The sequence below is a fragment of the Uranotaenia lowii genome, chromosome 3 (genome assembly GCF_029784155.1).
Source record: "Uranotaenia lowii strain MFRU-FL chromosome 3, ASM2978415v1, whole genome shotgun sequence".
Lineage (NCBI taxonomy): Eukaryota > Metazoa > Arthropoda > Insecta > Diptera > Culicidae > Uranotaenia > Uranotaenia lowii.
The window spans coordinates 266,480,577-266,504,196 of NC_073693.1; the positions used below are offsets into that span (position 1 = coordinate 266,480,577).

At 38.9% G+C, this 23,620-nt stretch overlaps 9 protein-coding genes across 9 annotated transcripts; 5 read left to right on the forward strand and 4 right to left on the reverse strand.

Moving 5' to 3' along the window:
* Positions 1 to 4,685: 4,685 nt before the first annotated feature.
* On the reverse strand, positions 4,686 to 5,068 carry LOC129758027 (histone H2A). Its single transcript, XM_055755444.1, has one exon. It carries the CDS (start codon positions 5,058 to 5,060, stop codon positions 4,686 to 4,688), a length of 375 nt encoding a protein of 124 aa, XP_055611419.1. The 5' UTR covers positions 5,061 to 5,068.
* A 324-nt stretch (positions 5,069 to 5,392) lies between these two features.
* LOC129758030 (histone H2B) lies at positions 5,393 to 5,767 on the forward strand. The gene has a single exon (XM_055755447.1). It carries the CDS (start codon positions 5,393 to 5,395, stop codon positions 5,765 to 5,767), a length of 375 nt encoding a protein of 124 aa, XP_055611422.1.
* A 1,225-nt stretch (positions 5,768 to 6,992) lies between these two features.
* LOC129753383 (uncharacterized) lies at positions 6,993 to 22,155 on the reverse strand. Its single transcript, XM_055749200.1, has 8 exons — positions 21,753 to 22,155; positions 21,635 to 21,645; positions 20,255 to 20,532; positions 19,480 to 19,833; positions 17,889 to 18,283; positions 17,271 to 17,574; positions 9,303 to 9,332; positions 6,993 to 7,410 (listed from the first exon to the last, which is right to left on the reverse strand). Exons 1-8 carry the CDS (start codon positions 22,153 to 22,155, stop codon positions 6,993 to 6,995), a joined length of 2,193 nt encoding a protein of 730 aa, XP_055605175.1.
* Positions 7,700 to 8,327, forward strand: LOC129758032 (histone H4). Its single transcript, XM_055755449.1, has one exon. The coding sequence runs from the start codon at positions 7,721 to 7,723 to the stop codon at positions 8,030 to 8,032; it is 312 nt and encodes a 103-aa protein (XP_055611424.1). The 5' UTR covers positions 7,700 to 7,720; the 3' UTR covers positions 8,033 to 8,327.
* On the reverse strand, positions 10,717 to 11,246 carry LOC129758026 (histone H2A). Its single transcript, XM_055755443.1, has one exon. It carries the CDS (start codon positions 11,244 to 11,246, stop codon positions 10,872 to 10,874), a length of 375 nt encoding a protein of 124 aa, XP_055611418.1. The 3' UTR covers positions 10,717 to 10,871.
* On the forward strand, positions 11,580 to 11,954 carry LOC129758022 (histone H2B). Its single transcript, XM_055755439.1, has one exon. The coding sequence runs from the start codon at positions 11,580 to 11,582 to the stop codon at positions 11,952 to 11,954; it is 375 nt and encodes a 124-aa protein (XP_055611414.1).
* Positions 14,302 to 14,989, forward strand: LOC129758015 (histone H1A-like). Its single transcript, XM_055755432.1, has one exon. It carries the CDS (start codon positions 14,324 to 14,326, stop codon positions 14,987 to 14,989), a length of 666 nt encoding a protein of 221 aa, XP_055611407.1. The 5' UTR covers positions 14,302 to 14,323.
* Positions 19,476 to 19,850, reverse strand: LOC129758031 (histone H2B-like). Its single transcript, XM_055755448.1, has one exon. The coding sequence runs from the start codon at positions 19,848 to 19,850 to the stop codon at positions 19,476 to 19,478; it is 375 nt and encodes a 124-aa protein (XP_055611423.1).
* LOC129758020 (histone H2A) lies at positions 20,188 to 20,562 on the forward strand. The gene has a single exon (XM_055755436.1). It carries the CDS (start codon positions 20,188 to 20,190, stop codon positions 20,560 to 20,562), a length of 375 nt encoding a protein of 124 aa, XP_055611411.1.
* Positions 22,156 to 23,620: the final 1,465 nt, after the last annotated feature.

Genomic DNA, 23,620 nt, shown 5'->3' on the forward strand with positions numbered 1-23,620 from the left:
AAAAAAAAAAAACGATTCCACCAATTGTTCAAGAACAGCGAAGTAATTTGTTTCAGTGTTTTCCAGATCTGTCATTTGTTTATGTTTTGTTTATGTTTCTCGGTCGTTAATTTTTCGGATCGACAGTAAACGGTGTAAAAAGTAAAAATTCGGTCACGTACAGTATTGCGAGTTTAGTGAAGCGTTAATTGAGAAGTTATGATAAAATGATTGCTGTTCCGAATGCTGTTTACTTCCCACTTGCCCAATAACAACTTCCGGAAGTACAATTTGACAGTGAGACTCCAGCAACATGGGCAAAGTGACCGTGCAGATTGCTGACGAAATGAGTCGCCTTCCTTCAACAATGAGTGGACTCTGCCTGGGACGGAGCAGGAATGTGCTTGTGAAAGAGGTACCGAGTATTCCTAATTCTGGAGTCACCTTTCATAAAACAACCGGAGAAGTAATCGAAATGCTATGCACTTCGACCAGGATGCAAAAGTATTTTGTTTTATTTGAAAAAAAAAATTACTAAATAATTTGTTTTTAGGAACACACAAAAGATCCGGACACGCTGTGGAATCCGATGTTCCACATGTCAAACGGATGATGTAAGAATAGTGAATGCAGTTGTTCGTTTCCAACATTGTCGTTAGAATCCCTCGCCCCGGTGTTCCTGGAAGGTGACAACCAGACCGAACCGTGTAGCCTGCTTCCGTCAAAGGTGCAAGGTAAGTGAACTGTAGCCGATTCATGTTTCCATAGACGAAAGGAAGTTGTACTACCTTCCCGCGGACATTAGATAGCTATGCGCAGTGATTGTATCACAATAAGCTTAAATTTTAGTTTTATTAAGCGCAGATTTTTTTTGTTCATACGTTCATTACAATGGTTTACTTGTTTAATTGTCTAACGTTAGCGGTCGCGCCTAATTCTAAATCTCTTAAGATCTAAAACTGTGCATGACAATTTATGATGTCATGTTATTATGAATCTTTTTGGTGGTATAACAGTTTTCCATATAAGCCAATTTGACATTCAAAACGCCTTTTGATAGACTACGAAATAAAATTAAAGATGAAAATAATCTGTGTTTTATATACCATCATGACTTTGTGTACATTAAGGCGTTTTTTATAACGAACTAGCTGACCCGTTGTGCTTTGCTACACCTTCCGAAAATAAATGCAATTTGTAAAAATTTATTCAAATTTAGATTTTAGAGAGCATTTTTTTAAATCAAACCTCATCATACTTCAGAACCAACAACTTTGAAATGAGAGCTGCAGCTGCAGTTCTGAATTGCAATTCAAAGATTTTTATATATTATTTACTGAAACTTGATCTCTGAACTCGTTTTTCAAGATCTGAAATTCGTACTCTGTACCCAAAAAAACCTTTTTAAATATGGTCCCTTCTTTGAAAAGCTCTTTATCTTAAATTTACATGGGAGCTCTCCCATCTTTTTCAATTTTGTCCCCCACTGCTTCAAGAAGGTAGGCAAATTTAACCGGCTCGATACCCAAACAGCACTCATCATGGTAATGAAAAATATATTAAATTAGTTACGTATTAAATACAGTGCAAATTTCTTTTTTTCTTAATAAATTTACTACGGTAAACATATAAATATTTAAAAAAATATCAGTTGCATCACTAAATAAGTTCTCAGCGTTTTTTTTTTCTTTTCTCTTTGAAAGTCAAATATTCAAAAATGTTGGCAAAAACAAATTTCTAAGTTTACATTTGGGGCAAGTGTCAATGCAAAGCTTATTTACAGATGCGTCAGAGTAATGGCTTTAAATTGAATTTAATAAGAATTCCTGTTTTTGTTCTATCAAGTTTCACTGATATATCTGCAGTATTCCTGCAATAAAAATTTATGTTTGTTACTCCACTTTTAACGAATGCTGTTCAAAGGGAATGACCTTCATTTACAAAGACATTTAAGAATTTTCAATATCCGCTGCAGTTTCAACATTCGGAATACCCCTTCTGGTCTTTCCAACATATTGAATCATTTTGAAGATGAATTTCTTAAAAGTTCGACGTTTGCCCTTGCCCCACCGTGTAAGTTGACAGAAGAAAATATTGTTTTTAACACATTGTTTTAACACATTGTATTGTTTTTAACATATTGTTTTTTAAACTAAAAATTTTTCTTAAAAACTTTGCGTCCAGTTGAATATCTGTTCTAAAGTCTCGCTTTTCAAAAACGAAGCGGATCAAAAGTCTCTTTTATGCAGCCATGTAACACAAAAACACTTTTCATGTTAAGTACGTACTTGAATTGGTATGTAAGCAAAAAGTACGATGGTTTTTTCAGAATTATTTAAAATAAAAAGCTCCCATTTTCATTTCTAAATTCGTTTCAGTTGTGTATTTGGGCCGAAGTAACAATTTCTAGAAGAAAACATAATTTTTATTTTTTTTTAACAGAAAAAGTTGAACGTTTGAACATGTTCTTATGTTCCATGAATGAAAAGTCGAATGCCTATCTACATTAACACGAGCTAAATATGGAAGTATTTTTGCAAATCTTTCAATTGGTTTTGATTCGATTGATAAAATACCAATCCATGTCACATCTAGGCGTCATTTATTACCACGTGCTGTGTACAAATCAAATAAGCAAGAAAAAAACACATCTAGGTTGCATATCGCCCCATGTGTTTGAGAAACAGGCGCCTTATTGTTAAATTTTCCAGCTATCAATGAACAGTGTGCTTTGGTTACTATCCTCTTGCGACGACGTTTGCTCGCCCATGGAGACGAAAAACAAACCCCTCAAAGAAAATATGCTTGGTTGAGAAATACGCGCCAAAATATTCCTACTGATCAGTATGCTATGCCTGGGTTACTTTCCTTTTGCGACGTTGGCTCGCGACGCCTCGACCATAGAGACGAAAAACAAACAGCCCAAAGGAAAAAAAAATCTCAAGAAAATGGATGTCATGACTTTAATTTGTTTCGAAAAACTACAAACTTTGTATGGAAGCCGCTCCTTCCTTAAGTCGGATGGAGTTTTGACTATTACAGAAACCACCCCCGGCCTCAAAAACCCTCAGATGCCAGTTTTGACGATGATCGGTTCAGTAGTTTCCGAGTCTATAGGGAACAGCCAGACAGACAAACATTCATTTTTATATATATAGATTATGATCTTTCTAAGCGATTATCATAAGATCCATAACATTTGGGCTTCGAACTTGACGGAAAAGTTCTATTTTCAAATTGGAGTTACTTTTTTCTATTAAAAGATAGCTGTAAAATAAATTCTCAAATATTTTCAACTCAAATCTAAATCGCTTAACGTATTTTTAATGAATATCTGAAAGTATGATTATGAATGTTTATAAAAGAATGCTAAATGTGATTCAAAATATTTTGTTAACAATTGCTGGATATTTTTTACATATGTGCATAGATGCAATACGAAACACATTTTCGCGCATGTTGTATAAATCTTTTTTTTGCAATTCTTGTTTTCTCATACACTTTTTTATGAATCTTTATTTATTTTTGCTGATTGAAATCCGATAAACTTTAAAATAAATTCGAATGGTATTTATGTAAATTGTAAACACGTTGCATAACTAAGGGCGTTTTTGGTTACAAATTTTGCTATCACGCCTTGACAATCAAATTTGAACTTGTTCTGGTTGACTTAAGGTGATACACAACAAAAAATAAAATCAAAATTTGCATACCCCGATAGAAAGTAATGCTGAATTCTACTTGTCTTGAGATCTTAACTACACCTAATTTTACTGTCATTTAAAAAAAATGAAAGCATAATTATGCCAAATATTGCTGTTATTGAAAATTAATTGATGTCTTATATTGGCATCCTTATGCTCTCTAAGCTCTCAAAAAACGAGGTGTAGTTAAGGTCTCAGTTTTAGCAAAATAAGGTATCACTATGCTAACCATGTATGAAAATTTGTGCTCTCATTTTTGCTGTGTACCACCTTATGTCAAGCAAAATGAGAGCACATTTGGCTCTCAGGGCGTGATAGCAAAATTTGCTAAAATTTTGCCATTAATGTCTGCTCGGTTTACCATCATGGTGTCTAGAAACATTTGAATTCAAACAACAAAATGACGATACTAAAGTATATCATATTTTTGATGCTCAACAGGTGTTTATGATTCATCCTAATTTTACCTACAAATACCATTGTTTAAGTATCATAATACACTTCAAACTCAAAAGGCTGTTTCGTCTTTGAATCCAGATAGTCGAGTACAACTTGAACATCTTAAATTGTCATACGGACATTCTGTAATGATATTGAATAAAAAAATCCTCCACAAAACTTTCAACTTTTCGATTATTTGAAAATGATTTTTGCTCCATAGCTTCTGATATACAAAACGTTAAACAGGTAATACCTCATGAGTAACATGACTAGATAGTGTTTCTACTCAAATTCTTTTCATTGCAATTTATTAAATCTTGATTATATCTCATTTTGATTGGCATAAATGATTGAGAAAAAAACCTTTTTATTAATAAAGAGGATTTTTCAGATTTTTATGAAAGAGACATTTAAAATCCCAGTTTAATTTGCATACAACTTTTGATGAAACATGAAAATTGAATTCATCGCAACGGTGTCAAGTCGGGAGACAAAACTCTTAGGAATCATATTTGTCGTCCTGAAAAGGACGGTTTGGTTTTGAGTTGAGACGAATCCAGTTTAAGCCTTCTTTTCGGTCTTCTTGGGCAGCAGAACGGCTTGGATGTTGGGCAAAACACCTCCCTGAGCGATGGTGACGCCCGAGAGCAGTTTGTTCAACTCCTCGTCATTGCGGATGGCCAGCTGAAGATGACGCGGGATGATACGGGTCTTCTTGTTGTCACGAGCGGCGTTTCCTGCCAATTCCAGCACTTCAGCTGCCAGATATTCCATGACAGCGGCCAGATAGACGGGAGCTCCAGCTCCGACACGTTCTGCGTAGTTTCCCTTGCGGAGCAGACGATGGATACGACCAACTGGGAACTGAAGTCCGGCACGAGATGATCGGGACTTTGCCTTTCCCTTGACTTTTCCTCCTTTGCCGCGGCCAGACATTTTGATGCGTTGAGTTTAGAGTAGTTTTTCACAAACGAGCTGATGAATATAGAATGTTGAAAATCGCAGTGGGTCGATGCTTATATACTGTTGGCAACCATGAGCTCATGCAGGTATGTCTTTGGCGAACATGAAGCATAAAGCAAACGAGGCAATATGCTTACCCTTGACGCAGCATAGATAGGGAGAAAAGAAACATAACAATGTAGGGGAAAACGACAAAATCGAAAATAACAAAAACCGTTTCGCATGAGTTCTGCCTGCTTAAAAGCAGCTGCAACCCAAGCCGAAATCATCAGTTTCGTTTCGAATCCAACCAAAACAACTCAACAATGGCACCGAAAACCAGCGGAAAGGCCGCCAAGAAGTCCGGCAAGGCCCAGAAGAACATCGCCAAGGGAGACAAGAAGAAGAGGAAGGTCCGCAGGAAGGAATCCTATGCTATCTACATCTTCAAAGTGTTGAAGCAAGTCCACCCTGATACCGGAATCTCGTCCAAGGCCATGAGCATCATGAACAGCTTCGTCAACGATATCTTCGAACGTATCGCTGCTGAATCCTCTCGGCTGGCTCACTACAACAAGCGCTCGACCATCACATCCCGCGAAATCCAGACTGCCGTCCGTTTGCTGCTTCCGGGAGAGTTGGCCAAGCACGCCGTCTCTGAAGGAACCAAGGCTGTCACCAAGTACACCAGCTCCAAGTAAATTGGCTAAACCGTTCTCAACCGGCCCTTTTCAGGGCCACTACATAGTTTGTCCAGAGTTATGTCTCTTTTTGTTCTTAAGTATAGACCAATCAGTCTTACATCCATTATTTTGAAAATAATCGAGAAAAGTTTGGAGGAGTGATCTTGGTATGATTAAGTTTACTGACTTCATGTAGTGGCATAAATATTTGTTTGAAAAAAAAAAAAAAATCATTGCCGTGTACCCCGATCGAACGAAATACGTGCTTCGATCGATTCATGTAAGATCAATGCAAAATCGGCCTAGATGGTCTTGTACGACAAAAAGTTTTCTCATCTCTCTCTTCTTCATAACACGCTCTTGGGCCATTTCTAACACATTTCATGCTTCCTATTCTTATCTATCGGTCTATAATTTTCATTTTTTTCATTTGATATTCTTCCTAATAGAATTTATAATTAACCAAAATGCCATTAACCATTCAATAAGAAATATAAAAAAAATGCGGTGATAATCTGGTTCAACATTTTGTTATTTTGTACGGAAGTTTTATGGCTGTTCAGATGATCAAAATCTACCAAGCATTAAATAGGGACGCCGCATTCATCGCCATTTTGCTTTTCAAAAAACCGAAGCTTCTTGAAGCAATAATGGTCAACGGTTGGATGGTTTGCAACCAAGAACTATTGATATAAACATAGCGTTATGACTTGTATGGTGGAATTTGAACATAACTTACTCTTATTAAATTTAATTCAAATATACACTTTAATCATTTATCTGCATTAAAATCTCTTAAATTAAAAAAAAACAACTAACATTGCAGCTTTTTCAAAATGCATCCTTACCTTCGATCTAGTTGTTTGTAGATTTTTATCCAACAATGATTTTTTCATACATGGGATTCTAAAGAGAAGTTTGATTCATGTTAAAAACTGGAAATGGGTAATTTTGAAGTAATAAAATTTAAAAATATGTCAAAGTTGAGTGGTTTATGAGCCAAGGACAAGCAGACTTAAAGGGTGTAATACTGAACTAGAAACCTTCTGCCTCGCATTAACTACTACTTAGAAACCTGTGTATTAATTCAACCATTCGTTAAATTCTACCAAGTCAAATCACGTTAAACGAACAAAGATGAAGCCCGTAGAATGTGGATCAGCCTAAAGCTCAAAACTCGTTCTTAAAAAGAAAATTTGGTGGCCCTGAAAAGGGCCGTTTGTTTGAACCAACGAAAAAAAAATTAAGCACGTTCTCCACGAATACGACGAGCCAGTTGAATATCTTTTGGCATGATCGTGACACGCTTGGCATGAATGGCACACAGATTGGTGTCCTCAAACAATCCAACCAGATAGGCCTCGCTAGCTTCCTGCAGAGCCATGACGGCCGAGCTCTGGAAACGCAGATCGGTCTTGAAATCCTGAGCGATTTCACGAACCAGACGCTGGAAGGGCAACTTGCGGATCAGCAGCTCGGTGGATTTCTGGTAACGACGGATCTCACGCAGAGCAACGGTTCCTGGCCGATAACGATGAGGCTTCTTGACTCCTCCGGTGGCTGGAGCACTCTTACGAGCAGCCTTAGTGGCCAGCTGTTTGCGAGGAGCCTTTCCTCCGGTGGACTTACGAGCGGTTTGCTTGGTACGAGCCATGGTGGTTGAATCGTTTTTGAGAAATGATCAAGAGAAACGATGATTTCAGAATAACCCTCAACGGTTTTGAGCGGACATATTTATACCTCTGCTCGAGGAACATGTTCCCGCCTAAACGGCAGATGCTATGCTCTTGCATGGACGGGAAACTTCCCCTTAACCCAGGCAACATTATGCTCTTCAAGCGAAGCAGCAGCATAACGGAATGCTCGAAAGTCTACCCTCGGAAAAACGTATAAAAGCAGGACCCTCATAGTCCATTAAGCATCAGTTTCGTTTCAACCGTTCGTGAAACAACCTAACTCAAATCTTCAACAATGACTGGCCGCGGCAAGGGAGGAAAAGGTCTAGGAAAGGGTGGCGCCAAGCGTCATCGCAAGGTTTTGCGTGATAACATCCAGGGAATCACCAAGCCCGCTATCCGTCGTCTGGCTCGTCGTGGAGGAGTCAAGCGTATCTCCGGTTTGATCTACGAGGAAACTCGTGGTGTTCTGAAAGTGTTCCTGGAAAACGTGATCCGTGACGCTGTTACCTATACTGAACACGCCAAGCGGAAGACCGTCACTGCCATGGACGTCGTCTATGCCTTGAAACGCCAGGGACGCACTCTGTACGGTTTCGGAGGTTAAGTCATACCATGAATGAAATGCTATCAAAACGGCCCTTTTCAGGGCCACAAAAAGTGTTTCGGAGGAGATCAACTTGAGTTTTCTTAACTGGAAGAGAAGTTAAGTGAGTCTTCTCTATATTGTCTCAATTATAGTATATGTCCAATATCATTTTATATTTAGTTCATATTTTACGGTTGAGAACCAACGTATGCGCAACCAAACTTATCATTTAATCCTATTTAAGTCTGGACCAAGCAAATCTTTTAGGAAATTACCTCCAATCCATGTTAGTAAACTGTTTAATCTTTCCTTAATGTCTCACCTCGGTCCTCCAGTGCACTTTTTCAACTGGTTGATATTATTTATAAGGTTCAATGTTTTGAAAGTAAGATTACGCCTAGGTAAAATTTATGTTCTCAATGGGCATGCTACATGGCATACAGGTATTTCAATGTTCATCGTTCTTTTGAAACCATCTGGCATACTTTTAAACCCAAAAGATAATTGTTAAAGTTCATTTCCAGTGCTGATAAATATCGCTCACTATCGCCTGACTTTAACATGGTAGCCTATGTCAATGTCACCTCTTTTACACTCCTGTCACCAACGAAACGGTCATAGCATTCGTTTTTCCTGTCATACTGTTGCTGACAGAAATTTTTGTTGCATGACATTCGTCGGCGATACATATTATTTGTTTTACGCGTTTGTTAATTGATTTGTGTGGCATTTTCGCTCGGTTTCTCAAAATTAAAATGCTTTCTCCGGGAGCGTCTGGACCTCAATTGCCTGAAACTCGCACTGAACACAGTTAAGGGAGCGTGCCTTAAAACTCTGAGTAAAATTCTGTATCGATTGCAAACAAATTTATGCTTGAAGGTTTGTATCAATAAAATTCAAATGTTAAATTTGTGTTGTTATTATCATTTTAATTCTTTTCAGCTATGTTTAAAATTAAGAGGGTCAAAAACTACCGTGCTGAATGAAGAAGTTTTCCAAGTTCTTGATCTTGGATAGATGGAGTCTAGCTAAAAACAAAGGCTTCATCCGCAGCCTGATCCGTTCTCCCAAATGGTCTTTGGAACGTCACTCCAACTGGGACCAGTTATCAAAAAGTGCTTTTCGCTTCCTTTCAACCATGGTCTAAGAGTTCCGGGCGTTTCCGGCTCAGGCACTTCCCAAGACCACACAACCATGCCAAGTTCTGAGCCAGATCAACGCCAGTCATCGAACTACCCACAAACCGTAGGGTAGGGTGAGTCCACGGTTCAGGTATACCTTGGGCCGACTACCACCAAAGACTCGGCAGGCAGTTGGTCTACATTCATGGTCATCGACCAGCTCATAGTTCGTCGGCAAAAAGTTCCAAATTCCCATTATTTCTGACCTCCCCTTAAAATGTTACCTATAATACATTATTGAAAATGTTTACGTTATTATTTCAATAACACGTCCGAAACTCTTACTTAATACATTTTGGTTAAAGTTCCATCCTTTTGATAGTTCCCCTCCGAAAAATTTGCAGCAAGTGAAGCCAACCGTAACGAGAGAATTTGCTAGCCGTCTTTTTATTCAAAGCAAAAATTCACACTTAGTTTCTGAAGTCAGCAATTTGTACATTAGAGGATGTTATGATGACAGAGAGCATAATAAAATAACCATCACGTTGGCTCAGATGTCACTCAGTTCAAAATGTCGCGATATCCTACCGTATGTGACGGTGATATGATACATCTGTTGCATGACAGTGATACCTCCGAATATATCAATATCGCATGACTTTGACTACTTGATGTTAACCATTTACCTGCCCTGTTCATTTCGCTATAATGATCATCCCTAGAAATCTATCGCGCATATTTTGTAGCCCCAAAGATAATCGTTCAAGTTCATCTTGAGAGCAATCGTCCTTTGAAAATTATTGAATAACATTTAAAAGCCGAATGGCATCTCTCTGTATTATTCCAATTTTAGTATATGTTCATCATAATCTATTATTTTATTGGCATTGTTATGAGACCACTAAGGCCCAAGTACTCTTATATGGTGTATGTTTTAGCTAAGCTCAAAATAAGATCAAGTTTGCTTAGTTTAGTTTAATCAGGAGGCTACGTTTTACATATTTGTTATCGTATCACAGTAGATCGAAACGTTCATCAATAATGTAGCTTATCTTAACAAGGACTCTTTCATTAATTCCCACGCCAACCTGCAATGGGAAAGTTATATCAAAAGCTATTACCAAGCCAAGTTAGCAATATTTTTCTTTTCAACGTAATCTCTGCTGCAAATTGAAAACAATGCAGACTATGGACAGGGCAACCATGTGGTAAAAACCACGAAAGATACTTGATTAAGGGCAGGAATAAAGCGTGGACTTCCACAACAATCGCTTCAAATGGTTTGTGTTTGTATATGCATGCCCTCTGTTCACTATTTAAGCTGGCTGATGCAATTTATTCGTAGCAATCATTTGAATGCAAGATGGCGGCTAGGTAAAATTTATGCTAACTTTCGTCATACAGGAATTGCAATATGCATCGTCCTTTGGAAGCAATCTGGCACATTTTTCAACCCAAAAGATAATCGTTATTAATTCTGGCAAACTAGTTCTATGATCATGCATAATTTGTCTACGACTTCTTCGTTGCACATATTTATTAAGCATTTTCACAACATTGCGAGGTAATTTGATATTTACTTTTTCATAACTCTTGTTAAATCTTTGTGGGTATACATATTCTCGACAAGAGTATGTCGTATTTGGTTAGTATTATGAAGCATCAACCAACTCTTAGAAAAAGATTTGTCGTCCTGAAAAGGACGGTTTGAGTGTATGAGCAGAGACGAATCCAGTTTAAGCCTTCTTTTCGGTCTTCTTGGGCAGCAGAACGGCTTGGATGTTGGGCAAAACACCTCCCTGAGCGATGGTGACGCCCGAGAGCAGTTTGTTCAACTCCTCGTCATTGCGGATGGCCAGCTGAAGATGACGCGGGATGATACGGGTCTTCTTGTTGTCACGAGCGGCGTTTCCTGCCAATTCCAGCACTTCTGCTGCCAGATATTCCATGACAGCGGCCAGATAGACGGGAGCTCCAGCTCCGACACGTTCTGCGTAGTTGCCCTTGCGGAGCAGACGATGGATACGACCAACTGGGAACTGAAGTCCGGCACGAGATGATCGGGACTTTGCCTTTCCCTTGACTTTTCCTCCTTTGCCGCGGCCAGACATTTTGATGAGTTGAGTTTAGAGTAGCTTTTCACTAACGAGCTGACGAATGTAGAATGTTCGAAACTCAGAAAGGTCGGTTCTTATATACTTTTGGACACCCCTTGTTTTCAGACAGGTAAAGCAATGGTGAACATAAAGCATAAAGCAGACAAGGCAATATGCTACCCTCGATGCAGCATGAATAGGGTGAAAAGAAACATAATAATATAGGGGAAAACGACGGAATCGAAAATAACTAAAACCGTTTTGCGTGAGTTCTGCCTGCTTAAAAGCAGCTGCAACCCAAGCAGAAATCATCAGTTTCATTTCGAATCCAACCCAAACAACTCAACAATGGCACCGAAAACCAGCGGAAAGGCCGCCAAGAAGTCCGGCAAGGCCCAGAAGAACATCGCCAAGGGAGACAAGAAGAAGAGGAAGGTCCGCAGGAAGGAATCCTATGCGATCTACATCTTCAAAGTGTTGAAGCAAGTCCACCCTGATACCGGAATCTCGTCCAAGGCCATGAGCATCATGAACAGCTTCGTCAACGATATCTTCGAACGTATCGCTGCTGAATCCTCTCGGCTGGCTCACTACAACAAGCGCTCGACCATCACATCCCGCGAAATCCAGACTGCCGTCCGTCTGCTGCTTCCGGGAGAGTTGGCCAAGCACGCCGTCTCTGAAGGAACCAAGGCTGTCACCAAGTACACCAGCTCCAAGTAAATTGGCTAAACCATGAATTATACAACGGCCCTTTTCAGGGCCACAACATGTATATGAGAGATGAGTTGTTTTCTTTTCAATTTTTTTTTGTTTCGATTATAGCCGTTTTACCATCTTTATGGCATTCGCGACTTTATCAACGTTGCAGTTGGCGGATCGTTATTGAAAAACTTATCCGGTGCAACTGTGTTCGATGTTTTGCTTTTGGGCTCGAACTCGCGGACATCGGCTCAGGAGACAACAGACTTGCCAACTGAGCTATATCACAAGCCCTTCTTTTCAAATTGAAATCATTCGAATGTACTATGATCATTATTTGTTCAGTTTTTATATTGCGTTCCGGAACGCATCAATGATTTTAAATCAAAATTGACGAAGTAATAGCTGAAAATTAGCTCTAAGCGAGAAAAAACAATTTCAAATAGTATACACCTAACAAAAAATTCACTCTATTTTATTTCATAAAACAGAAAATACGAACATTGAAGTGCCAGTAGACTGACGAATTTGATTTGAATAATATGTGATAATTGATATCAAAAGATTGTTATAAGTGACATGTTTATATTTATGCTTCAATCAAATTTACTTCCAAATCCATGTCGCGTGCATTGGATGTACTTTGCCAACGATACATGTCTTCTGTTTTGCTTCGCCATCACTGGGAAATTCGATGACCAGTCTGTGATTCCTGATCCATCCCTTAGAATTCATGCAAAGATACCTGCTTTGGCTATACATGAGTTTTAAAAAAAAAATCTGGTATCCTCGATAATTTTATTAGAACAATTGTCTTTTGAAAAATATCAGGAACATTTTTAAAGCCAAAAGTTAAACGTGAAATTTCATAAGGTGACAGTAGCTGGCATTAGGGAACAATCAAGTCAAATAATTAGTTTTAAGCTAAACCTTGTCAAGCTTAAAATAAATTATTTGGCTTGATTGTTCCCCAAATGCAGTTATTGTCGCCATATGAATTTACACGTTTATCTTTTGGCTTTAAAAATGTTCCTGATATTTTTCAAAAGACAATGCCTCGACTAGAAGTCGTCGCAGCTGGTGAAAATAGGAATTCTTTTGAACCGGGCAATATGTATCATTGATATTTGATATTATTCACTTTGAATGTTGCTTGCGTGATATTCAAACTCCCAATTCCGTTTGTTAATTCAAAAATGCTTTTTTCAATGATTTGTTCAAAAATATTTGCATAACAGCACATAAGCTTACGGATTTCAATTGCTTGAATTTTTGAAGAAACACGGAAGAGCATTTCTTTTCGGAAATTTACTTAAATTGATATCTGTTATTTTTATTATTCTGAAAAAAAAGCGCGTTTGAATTAATTGTCACTTTGATTGGTTGCGAGAAGAATAACATAAACAAAATATTTAACTTTAGTCTTAAGTCTATTACTTTAAAAGGATTTAATACCGTTTGAAAAACCAGTGCAACTTGAACTTATTTCAAAGGATCAAATAAACTTTGAATTAATTGTAATGATATCAGATATTAGGAAAAAGAAATCCATATTTCAAAATAATTATGATTTCAATTTTAAACTTCTGTTATAGGATCATTGAAGTATAAAATAAAAATTAATTCCGAACAGTTACCGTTGTTCTATAGCTTGGCATCATACTAAGCATAAAGCTTTACCGAACACGTGGTGTGCAAAGTTGTTCATTGTGTTCTTTCAAAAAAGATAATGTTTTAAATATGTAAAAATTACAATAATTTCTTTAATGATATAAAATCAATACTTTTAATGAGTTATAAGGGAAATCATAGTTCACTTATGACTCATTGTTCTTTTGTTGTTGAATTAAACCAACTTATAACTCACGAACTTTATTGAAACTATGGTCCCATGAAAGTGTCTCGACAAATCGCAATTTGATCTGGATAAAACATATAATTATTTGAAAACTTTGGATGATCCATCAAGTTAACTTACCATTTCTTAATTTGAACTTTAAATCATAACAATTTTCATTGTTTCAATAGTGAAAATTGACATTTTTGATAACAACCTTCAATTTTATTGCTAAAGGGTGGTATGAAACGTCAAAACTTCCTATGTCTCCGTCAACATTCAGCCTGTTCGAATGGATTTTCTGATAAGCTATTGAGTTCACTTTTAATAAATGAAACATAAATCTGTAATTTTTTATCCAAATGTTTTATAAACAGTGTTTTGAAAAAGGTTTCATAAAATCAAAATATGATTCTCTTCGAATGAAATAAAGATACCTGCCGCTTGTCACTAGCACGGACATCAAATACAACGGACTGCTTGGTGACGTCATTGGCTTCATTCATAAGCTTTTCCTCGTGAAGTGTGAGCATTCTACCAAACCAAAACCAAAATGACTGAAACCGAAGTTGCTGCCGCGGCCCCAGCTGCCTCTCCTGCCAAGGCCACCAAGAAGCCAAAGGCCCCGAAGGGAGATAAGAAGCCCAAGAAGCCATCCACCCACCCGCCAGTCAACGACATGGTGGTTGCCGCCATCAAGGCGCTGAAGGAACGCAAGGGATCGTCGCTGCAGGCCATCAAGAAGTACATCGCTGCCAACTACAAGTGTGATGTGGCCAAGCTGTCGCCCTTCATCAAGAAGGCCCTGAAGAGCGGTGTCGAGAAGGGCAAGTTCACCCAACCCAAGGGCACCGGTGCTTCCGGATCGTTCAAGATCAAGGCTGAGGATAAGAAGCCAGCTGGCGAGAAGAAGAAGAAGAAGGTCGCCGCCAAGAAGCCAAAGAAGGCCGCTGGTGAGAAGAAGACCGTGGCCAAGAAGCCAAGGGCCGCTGGTGCCAAGAAACCGAAAGCCGCTGCCGCTAAGAAGCCAAAGGCCGCCGCTGAAAAGAAGGCCAAGGCTGCCACGGCCAAGACTGCCAAGAAAGCCGGCACCGTGAAGAAGGCTGCTGCCCCCAAGAAGGCCGCTGCCAAGCCAAAAGCCGCTGCCAAGAAGCCAAAGACCCCCAAGAAGCCTGTTGCCAAGAAGACTGTGGCCAAGAAGGCAGCCGCCAAGAAGTAAATTGTCTCTTGATTGATCAATTCAACTTAACCGACAGAATCAGTCCTTTTCAGGACTACCAGTCATGTTATACAAGAGTTTAAGAAACGATTATTTTTCATTATTTTGATAGCATATTTTGATATTGGGCAGAACAAATCCTATCAAAATTATATCTTATCAAGATATGAGTGCTTCGGGAAAAATTTCTAGTGGAATATCTATCAACCGCATTATTTGCAAAAACCACTCTCTGATTTTGGTTTCCCAAAAATTGGATTCAAATTTATGGATCTGTTAAGCGAAACTCATTAATGTACGGTTTAGGCCGATGACTTCGATGTCCGTGTTTCATAAAAAGTTGTACGTATATCAAAATAAGATATAATCATTGTAATTTAGGACAATCCAAAAAAAAATCTTTATCATTGAAAATGAACTCAACCGCATTCAAGTCTGTCAATCAGAATAAGATATAATTCAGATTGGAGAAACTTAAAATCGAAAATTTTGAGTACTTAATTATAACTGAATCAGATGTAAATATCTTGGTGAGATACGTTTGGCTTATTATTTGTATATGCTCTCCTGATCGGGTAGAGGGGCAACATCGAGCCTAAAATCGGCTGACATAACTATGATTTTTTAATCCTTTTTACGTGTGAAGGTTTGTGTGTAGTTTTGTTTCCAAAATTGTTTTTAACATCACAATAGAGGTAAATTTTAGTTTTCAGTACATCTAAAATTTCACATCCTTGTACACGTGTCACTTATATAAAAATCTGATAAAATGTGTTACGTAGGAAGGCAAGCTTATGGGCTGGACATAAATTGGGCTTATGGGCTGGACATAAATTATACCTATCTCATTTAATTTTGTTTTTCTGAGGATAATGTACTTTAAGGGATATCTTTTGGGTTTGGAAATGCTCTGGATGGTTTACAAAGATCGATGCATATTGCAATGCCTGTATGACATAGGTAGCATGACAAACGCCAGCATAAATTATACCTATCCGCCATTTACATTTTCATGGCTGAAACTAATCATTTATATTAAACTTCGAACGCTCGGCAAATGTGCCGTTGTTATTGTTAACAGGTAGATTTTTATCGTTACCCGTCCTATTTTGGGCGTTGTCAGATAAATATATGTCTTCTTTCCTAAGAACTTGAATACCCAACTATGACTTGGTCCGTGGTCTCCGTTCAACAGATTAGCTGAATTTTGATTCAGAACTTCAATACTTTCCGCTGCATCTAATTTCAGTGATTTACTGTTCAAAGATCGAACAAAGAAACAATTTCTTGATCGATTAAATGACCTGTTTCACAGAAGTGTAATGCGACTGAAGATCTAGAATTCTGTGAAGGAAGTCTTCGAATCTGATTTGGCAAATACCAAATGATCTTCGAATCTATCTAATAAATTCTTTTTTGTTTGTCCAATGTTTACCTTTTCACAGTCAGAACAACTGATCTTGTAAACACCGGATCTGTGCAGAAGTTCCACTGGATCTTTTGTTGGTCCTAAAAAAGATTTGAATTGATAATTGGAACTACTGAAATCCAATTCAATAGCATTGAATTGAGAGAGCATTTTAATTTAATTCCATCGATCTCCGTTGAAACTCGTTTAAAATTGGAGTTAAAGTAGTAGAGGATGTCTTTGAAGAATTTTTTGTTTTTATTTTGTTGATGATTGCTTGAATAGAACTGGGTTAGCATCCGTTCTTATTTGCCGTTTAGAAGACATATTGAAGTTCCTTTTCTTTCCCATCTTTTGAGAAAGGAATTCGATTCATTCTGTGGATCAAATGATGGAAAGTGGCCATCTTATGTGGTTTCCTGTAAATCTCAAAATTCAAAAGATTTTTTTCTCTTTTTATGAGAACGTCTAGGAAAAGGATTTTATTGTCCTCTTCCATCTCACAAGTGAACTTGATATTCTTATGCAAACCATTTAGATATGGATGTCAGAAATTAATCGAAGTGAACATTTTATTTTGAGTTTTGTTGTGTGGCACCTTCATTCGATCTGAATGATATCACATATTGCTAGCCAGGCGAGGTGATCGAATTCGGTACAACTTTGATAGAAAAGTCTTTTCGGACCTAAGATGATGTTGAACATATACTAAAATTGGAACAAAACGGAGAAGATTTGCTTAGCTACTCTTCCTGTCTTCCATCATTGTACAGTAAGAAAACTCAAGTTGATCTCCTCCAAAACAGTATTTGTGGCCCTGAAAAGGACCGTTTTGATAGCTTTGTTGGCATGATTTAACCTCCGAAACCGTACAGAGTGCGTCCCTGGCGTTTCAAGGCATAGACGACGTCCATGGCAGTGACGGTTTTCCGCTTGGCGTGTTCAGTATAGGTAACAGCGTCACGGATCACGTTTTCCAGGAACACTTTCAGAACACCACGAGTTTCCTCGTAGATCAAACCGGAGATACGCTTGACTCCTCCACGACGAGCCAAACGACGGATAGCGGGCTTGGTGATTCCCTGGATGTTATCACGCAAAACCTTGCGATGACGCTTGGCGCCACCCTTTCCTAGACCTTTTCCTCCCTTGCCGCGGCCAGTCATTGTTGAAGATTTGAGTTAGGTTGTTTACGAACGGTTGAAACGAATCTGATGCTTAACGGACTATGAGGGTCCTGCTTTTATATGATTTCCTGAGGGTAGACTTTCGAGCATTCCGTTATGTTGCTGCTTCGCTTGAAGAGCATAATGTTGCCTGGGTTAAGGTGAAGTTTCCCTTCCCTGAAAAAAAAGCATCTGCCATTCAGGCGGGAACATGTTCCTCGGGCAGAGGTATAAATATGTCCGCTCTAAATCGTTGAGGGTTATTCTGAAATCATCGTTTCTCTTGATCCTTTCTCAAAAACAATTCAACCACCATGGCTCGTACCAAGCAAACCGCTCGTAAGTCCACCGGAGGAAAAGCTCCTCGCAAACAGCTGGCCACTAAGGCTGCTCGTAAGAGTGCTCCAGCCACCGGAGGAGTCAAGAAGCCTCATCGTTATCGGCCAGGAACCGTTGCTCTGCGTGAGATCCGTCGTTACCAGAAATCCACCGAGCTGCTGATCCGCAAGTTGCCCTTCCAGCGTCTGGTTCGTGAAATCGCTCAGGATTTCAAGACCGATCTGCGTTTCCAGAGCTCGGCCGTCATGGCTCTGCAGGAAGCTAGCGAGGCCTATCTGGTTGGACTGTTCGAGGACACCAATCTGTGTGCCATCCATGCCAAGCGTGTCACGATCATGCCAAAGGACATCCAGTTGGCTCGTCGTATTCGTGGAGAACGTGCTTAAATATTCTTCTTTGGTTCAAACAAACGGCCCTTTTCAGGGCCACCAAATTTTCTGTTTAAGAATGAGTTTTGAGCTTGTTTCTGATTTACATTCTACGTGCTCTAACTTGATCGAATTTAACGAATGGTTGATTTGAGGCAATTTGAGGCAAAAGGCTGCAAGAAGGATACGAGGCAGAAGGCTGCTAGTTCAGTATTGCATCCATCAATTTTTCTTGGCCTTGGCTCATAAACAACACAACTTTGAAATTTATTTTTTAAATTAATATTACATTAAAATTACCGATTTTTTGTCTTTCTACATGAATCAAAATCGTCTTTGAAATCCCATGTATGAAAAAATCTTCATTGTATCGTAGGATAAAAACCAACAAACAACTGAATCGAAGGTAATAATGAATTTTGAAAAAGCTGCAATGTTAGTTTGTTACTTTATTTTTAATAGAATTTCAATGCAGATAAAATTTGAAGAGTATATTTGGATTAAATTTAATGAGATTAGTTGATGTTCAAATTCCACCGTACAAGTCATAAGGCTACAGTTATATCAAAAATTCATTGATGGCAAGCATTCAAACCGTTGACCATTATTGCTACAAGAAGCCTCGGTTTTTGAAAAGCAAAACGGCGATAAACATGGCATTCCTGTTCAATGCTTGATAGATGTTGATAATTTGAGCAGCCATATAACTTTCATACAAAATAACAAAATGTGCAAACAGATTATCACCGCTGATTTAATGATTTTAAATAAATGATAAAATGGCATTTCGGTGAAGTATAAATTATAATCATCAAACGAAAGTAATGAAAATTATAGACGGATGGATTAAATTAGGAAGCATGAAAGGTGTTAAAAATGATCCAAGAGCGTGTTATGAAAAAACTTCTTGCCGTACAAAACCATTTGTACAACACCGAATTGTCTAGAGAAGAAAAGTCGCTAGGCCGATTTTGCATTGATTTAAACATGTATCAATCGATTATATGGGCATTGATTTTTTTTGCCACTATACAAAGTCAGTAAACTTACTGATACCAAGATCACTCCTTCAAACTTTACTCGATTATTTTCAAAATAATGGATGTAAGACTGATTGGTCTAAACATAAGAACAAAAATAGACATGACTCTTGACAAACTATGTAGTGACCCTGAAAAGGGCCGGTTGAAAACGCTTTTGCCAATTTACTTGGAGCTGGTGTACTTGGTGACAGCCTTGGTTCCTTCAGAGACGGCGTGCTTGGCCAACTCTCCCGGAAGCAGCAGACGGACGGCAGTCTGGATTTCGCGGGATGTGATGGTCGAGCGCTTGTTGTAGTGAGCCAGCCGAGAGGATTCAGCAGCGATACGTTCGAAGATATCGTTGACGAAGCTGTTCATGATGCTCATGGCCTTGGACGAGATTCCGGTATCAGGGTGGACTTGCTTCAACACTTTGAAGATGTAGATAGCATAGGATTCCTTCCTGCGGACCTTCCTCTTCTTCTTGTCTCCCTTGACGATGTTCTTCTGGGCCTTGCCGGACTTCTTGGCGGCCTTTCCGCTGGTTTTCGGTGCCATTGCAGTAGAGTTGTTTGGGTTAGATTCGAAACGAAACAGATGATTCCGGCTTGGGTTGCAGCTGCTTTTAAGCAGGCAGAACTCATCCGAAACGGATTTCTTTTTTTTTTCAATTCCGTCATTTTCCTTTACATTTTAATGTTTCTTTTCATCCCATTCATGCTGCATCGAGGGTAGCATATTGCCTCGTTTGCTTTATGCTTCATATTCGCCAAAGACATACCTGCATGAATTTAGGGTTGCCAAGAGTATATAAGCATCGACCCTCTTTGGAATTTCAACATTCTACATTCGTCGTTTCTTTGGTGTGAAGCTACTCTAAACTCAACTCATCAAAATGTCTGGCCGCGGCAAAGGAGGAAAAGTCAAGGGAAAGGCAAAGTCCCGATCATCTCGTGCCGGACTTCAGTTCCCAGTTGGTCGTATCCATCGTCTGCTCCGCAAGGGCAACTACGCAGAACGTGTCGGAGCTGGAGCTCCCGTCTATCTGGCCGCTGTCATGGAATATCTGGCAGCTGAAGTGCTGGAATTGGCAGGAAACGCCGCTCGTGACAACAAGAAGACCCGTATCATCCCGCGTCATCTTCAGCTGGCCATCCGCAATGACGAGGAGTTGAACAAACTGCTCTCGGGCGTCACCATCGCTCAGGGAGGTGTTTTGCCCAACATCCAAGCCGTCCTGCTGCCCAAGAAGACCGAAAAGAAGGCTTAAACTGGATTCTTCTCTACTCAAAACCAAACCGTCCTTTTCAGGACGACAAATATGATTCCTAAGAGTTTTGTCGTCCGACTTGATCGATGCGATATATTTGTTAGTTTTAATTAATATGCAAGTGAATAATACTGGGCGTGCAATCAGCTGTTATGGCTGGGTTGTACTAACTATAGATTGTTAATATAGAGTCACTGTGTTCTAGAGATTTCTTGTGACGTAAACATAAACTATTCGATCTCTTTTGATCAGGATCTCGTACAAAACAGACGTTATAGTGGACAATGAGAAAACCCCTAAAGCTTCAACTTTTAATATTCAATTTTTAAGATTCATCAAAACAAAGTAGGATGTTAAATTTCTCTTTCATAATAATCTGAAACATATTCTGTATTGATAAAAAGATTTTTTTCTTAATCATTTATGTCTAAAGATAAGATTAAATTAATTTCAATGAAAAAACTTTGAATAAAAATATCGAACCATGTTTTGGATATCAAGGTTTATGGAGCAAAAATTTATTTCAAATTATCGAAAAGTTGGAAGTTTTGTGGAGGATTTTTTTTATTCAATACCGTTACAGATTGTCAGTAAGACCATTTAAGATGTTCAAGTCTTATTTGGCTATCTGGATTGAAAGACGAAACAGTCTTTTGACTTTGAACTGCAATATGAGACTTAAAAAAATGGTATTTGAAGGTAAAAGTTGGATGAATCATAAACATTTGTTGAGCATAAAAAATATGACATACCTAAGTATCGCCATTTTGGTGATTGAATTCAAATGTTTCTTGATGGCAAATGGTTTTATTTTGACATCTAGTCAAACATTTTACAGTTTTCAAAAACTAAGGTGAATATTTTTTGTTATTTAGTTTCCTTGTCGTAGGTTTAAATTCAGTTTTTAATTCATGGCACATCGACGAGTTTATTATTGAATGTAATTAGAACTGTTGGAAAAATTTAAAGTATTGATTGGTGGAAAGATCAAAGCTAGAGCGCTTTGGGCATAAGAAATCGAATAAATGATGATAATGTTAGCAGGGCTTTTGCGGTCTGATCAGCTTCAAACTTCATCAACATCTGTTTGATGATAAGGCAAATAAAAGTTTATAACTATCTCTTAAACTGAAAATTTGGTGGCCCTGAAAAGGGCCGTTTGTTTGAACCATAGAAGAATATTTAAGCACGTTCTCCACGAATACGACGAGCCAGCTGGATGTCCTTTGGCATGATCGTGACACGCTTGGCATGGATGGCACACAGATTGGTGTCCTCGAACAGTCCAACCAGATAAGCCTCGCTAGCTTCCTGCAGAGCCATGACGGCCGAGCTCTGGAAACGCAGATCGGTCTTGAAATCCTGAGCGATTTCACGAACCAGACGCTGGAAGGGCAACTTGCGGATCAGCAGCTCGGTGGATTTCTGGTAACGACGGATCTCACGCAGAGCAACGGTTCCTGGCCGATAACGATGAGGCTTCTTGACTCCTCCGGTGGCTGGAGCACTCTTACGAGCAGCCTTAGTGGCCAGCTGTTTGCGAGGAGCCTTTCCTCCAGTGGACTTACGAGCGGTTTGCTTGGTACGAGCCATGGTGGTTGAATTGTTTTTAAGAAATGATCAAGAGAAACGATGATTTCAGAATAACCCTCAACGGTTGGAATCGGACATATTTATACCTCTGCTCGAGGAACATGTTCCCGCCTAAACGGCAGATGCTATGTTCTGGCATGGAAGGGATACTTCCCCTTAACCCAGGCAACATTATGCTCTCCAAGCGAAGCAGCAGCATAACGGAATGCTCGAAAGTCTACCCTCGGAAAATCGTATAAAAGCAGGACCCTCAAAGTTCGTTAAGCATCAGTTTCGTTTCAACCGTTCGTTAACAACCTAACTCAAATCTTCAACAATGACTGGCCGAGGCAAAGGAGGAAAAGGTCTAGGAAAGGGTGGCGCCAAGCGTCATCGCAAGGTTTTGCGTGATAACATCCAGGGAATCACCAAGCCCGCTATTCGTCGTTTGGCTCGTCGTGGAGGAGTCAAGCGTATCTCCGGTTTGATCTACGAGGAAACTCGTGGTGTGCTGAAGGTGTTCCTGGAAAACGTGATCCGTGACGCTGTTACCTATACTGAACACGCCAAGCGGAAGACCGTCACTGCCATGGATGTCGTCTATGCCTTGAAACGCCAGGGACGCACTTTGTACGGTTTCGGAGGTTAGATCATGCCAACAATGCTATCAAAACGGCCCTTTTCAGGGCCACAAAAAGTGTTTCGGAGGAGATCAACTTGAGTTTTCTTAACTGGAAGAGAAGTGAAGTGAGTTTTCTCTATATTGTTCCAATTAAAGTATATGTCCAACATCATCTTATATTTAGTTCATATTTTACGGTTGAGAAACAACGTATGCGCGACCAAACTTATCATTTAGTCCTATTTAAGTTGGGACCAAGCAAATCTTTTAGTAAATTACCTCCAATCCATGTTAGTAAACTATTTAATCTTTCCTTAATGTCTCACCTCGGTCCTCCAGTGCACTTTTTCAACTGGTTGATATTATTTATAAGGTTCAATCTTTTGAAAGTAAGATTACGCCTAGGTAAAATTTATGTTCTCGATGGACATGCTACATGGCATACAGGTATTTCAATGTTAATCGTTCTTTTGAAACCATCTGGCATACTTTTAAACCCAAAAGATAATTGTTAAAGTTCATTTTGCTATAATGATCATCCCTTGAAATCTATCGCGCACATTTTGTAGCCCCAAAGATAATCGTTCAAGTTCATCTTGAGAGCAATCGTCCTTTGAAAATTATTGAATAACATTTAAAAGCCGAATGGTATCTTCTCTGTATTATTCCAATTTTAGTATATGTTCATCATAATCTATTATTTTATTGGTATTGTTATGAGACCACTAAGGCCCAAGTACTCTTATATGGTGTATGTTTTAGCTAAGCTCAAAATAAGATCAAGTTTGCTTAGTTTAGTTTGATCAGGAGGCTACGGTTTACATCTTTGCTATCGTATCACAGTAGATCGAACCGTTCATCAAT

Coding starts and splice junctions, on each gene's coding strand:
- LOC129758027 (XM_055755444.1), bottom strand. CDS start 5,060: ATGTCTGGCCGCGGCAAAGGAGGAAAAGTCAAGGGAAAGGCAAAGTCC.
- LOC129758030 (XM_055755447.1), top strand. CDS start 5,393: ATGGCACCGAAAACCAGCGGAAAGGCCGCCAAGAAGTCCGGCAAGGCC.
- LOC129758032 (XM_055755449.1), top strand. CDS start 7,721: ATGACTGGCCGCGGCAAGGGAGGAAAAGGTCTAGGAAAGGGTGGCGCC.
- LOC129758026 (XM_055755443.1), bottom strand. CDS start 11,246: ATGTCTGGCCGCGGCAAAGGAGGAAAAGTCAAGGGAAAGGCAAAGTCC.
- LOC129758022 (XM_055755439.1), top strand. CDS start 11,580: ATGGCACCGAAAACCAGCGGAAAGGCCGCCAAGAAGTCCGGCAAGGCC.
- LOC129758015 (XM_055755432.1), top strand. CDS start 14,324: ATGACTGAAACCGAAGTTGCTGCCGCGGCCCCAGCTGCCTCTCCTGCC.
- LOC129758031 (XM_055755448.1), bottom strand. CDS start 19,850: ATGGCACCGAAAACCAGCGGAAAGGCCGCCAAGAAGTCCGGCAAGGCC.
- LOC129758020 (XM_055755436.1), top strand. CDS start 20,188: ATGTCTGGCCGCGGCAAAGGAGGAAAAGTCAAGGGAAAGGCAAAGTCC.
- LOC129753383 (XM_055749200.1), bottom strand. CDS start 22,155: ATGGCTCGTACCAAGCAAACCGCTCGTAAGTCCACTGGAGGAAAGGCT. Junction 19,834..20,254: donor ACGACCAACTGGGAACTGAA/GTCCGGCACGAG, acceptor ACCGAAAACCAG/CGGAAAGGCCGCCAAGAAGT. Junction 9,333..17,270: donor AAACGCCAGGGACGCACTCT/GTACGGTTTCGG, acceptor CCATGAATGTAG/ACCAACTGCCTGCCGAGTCT.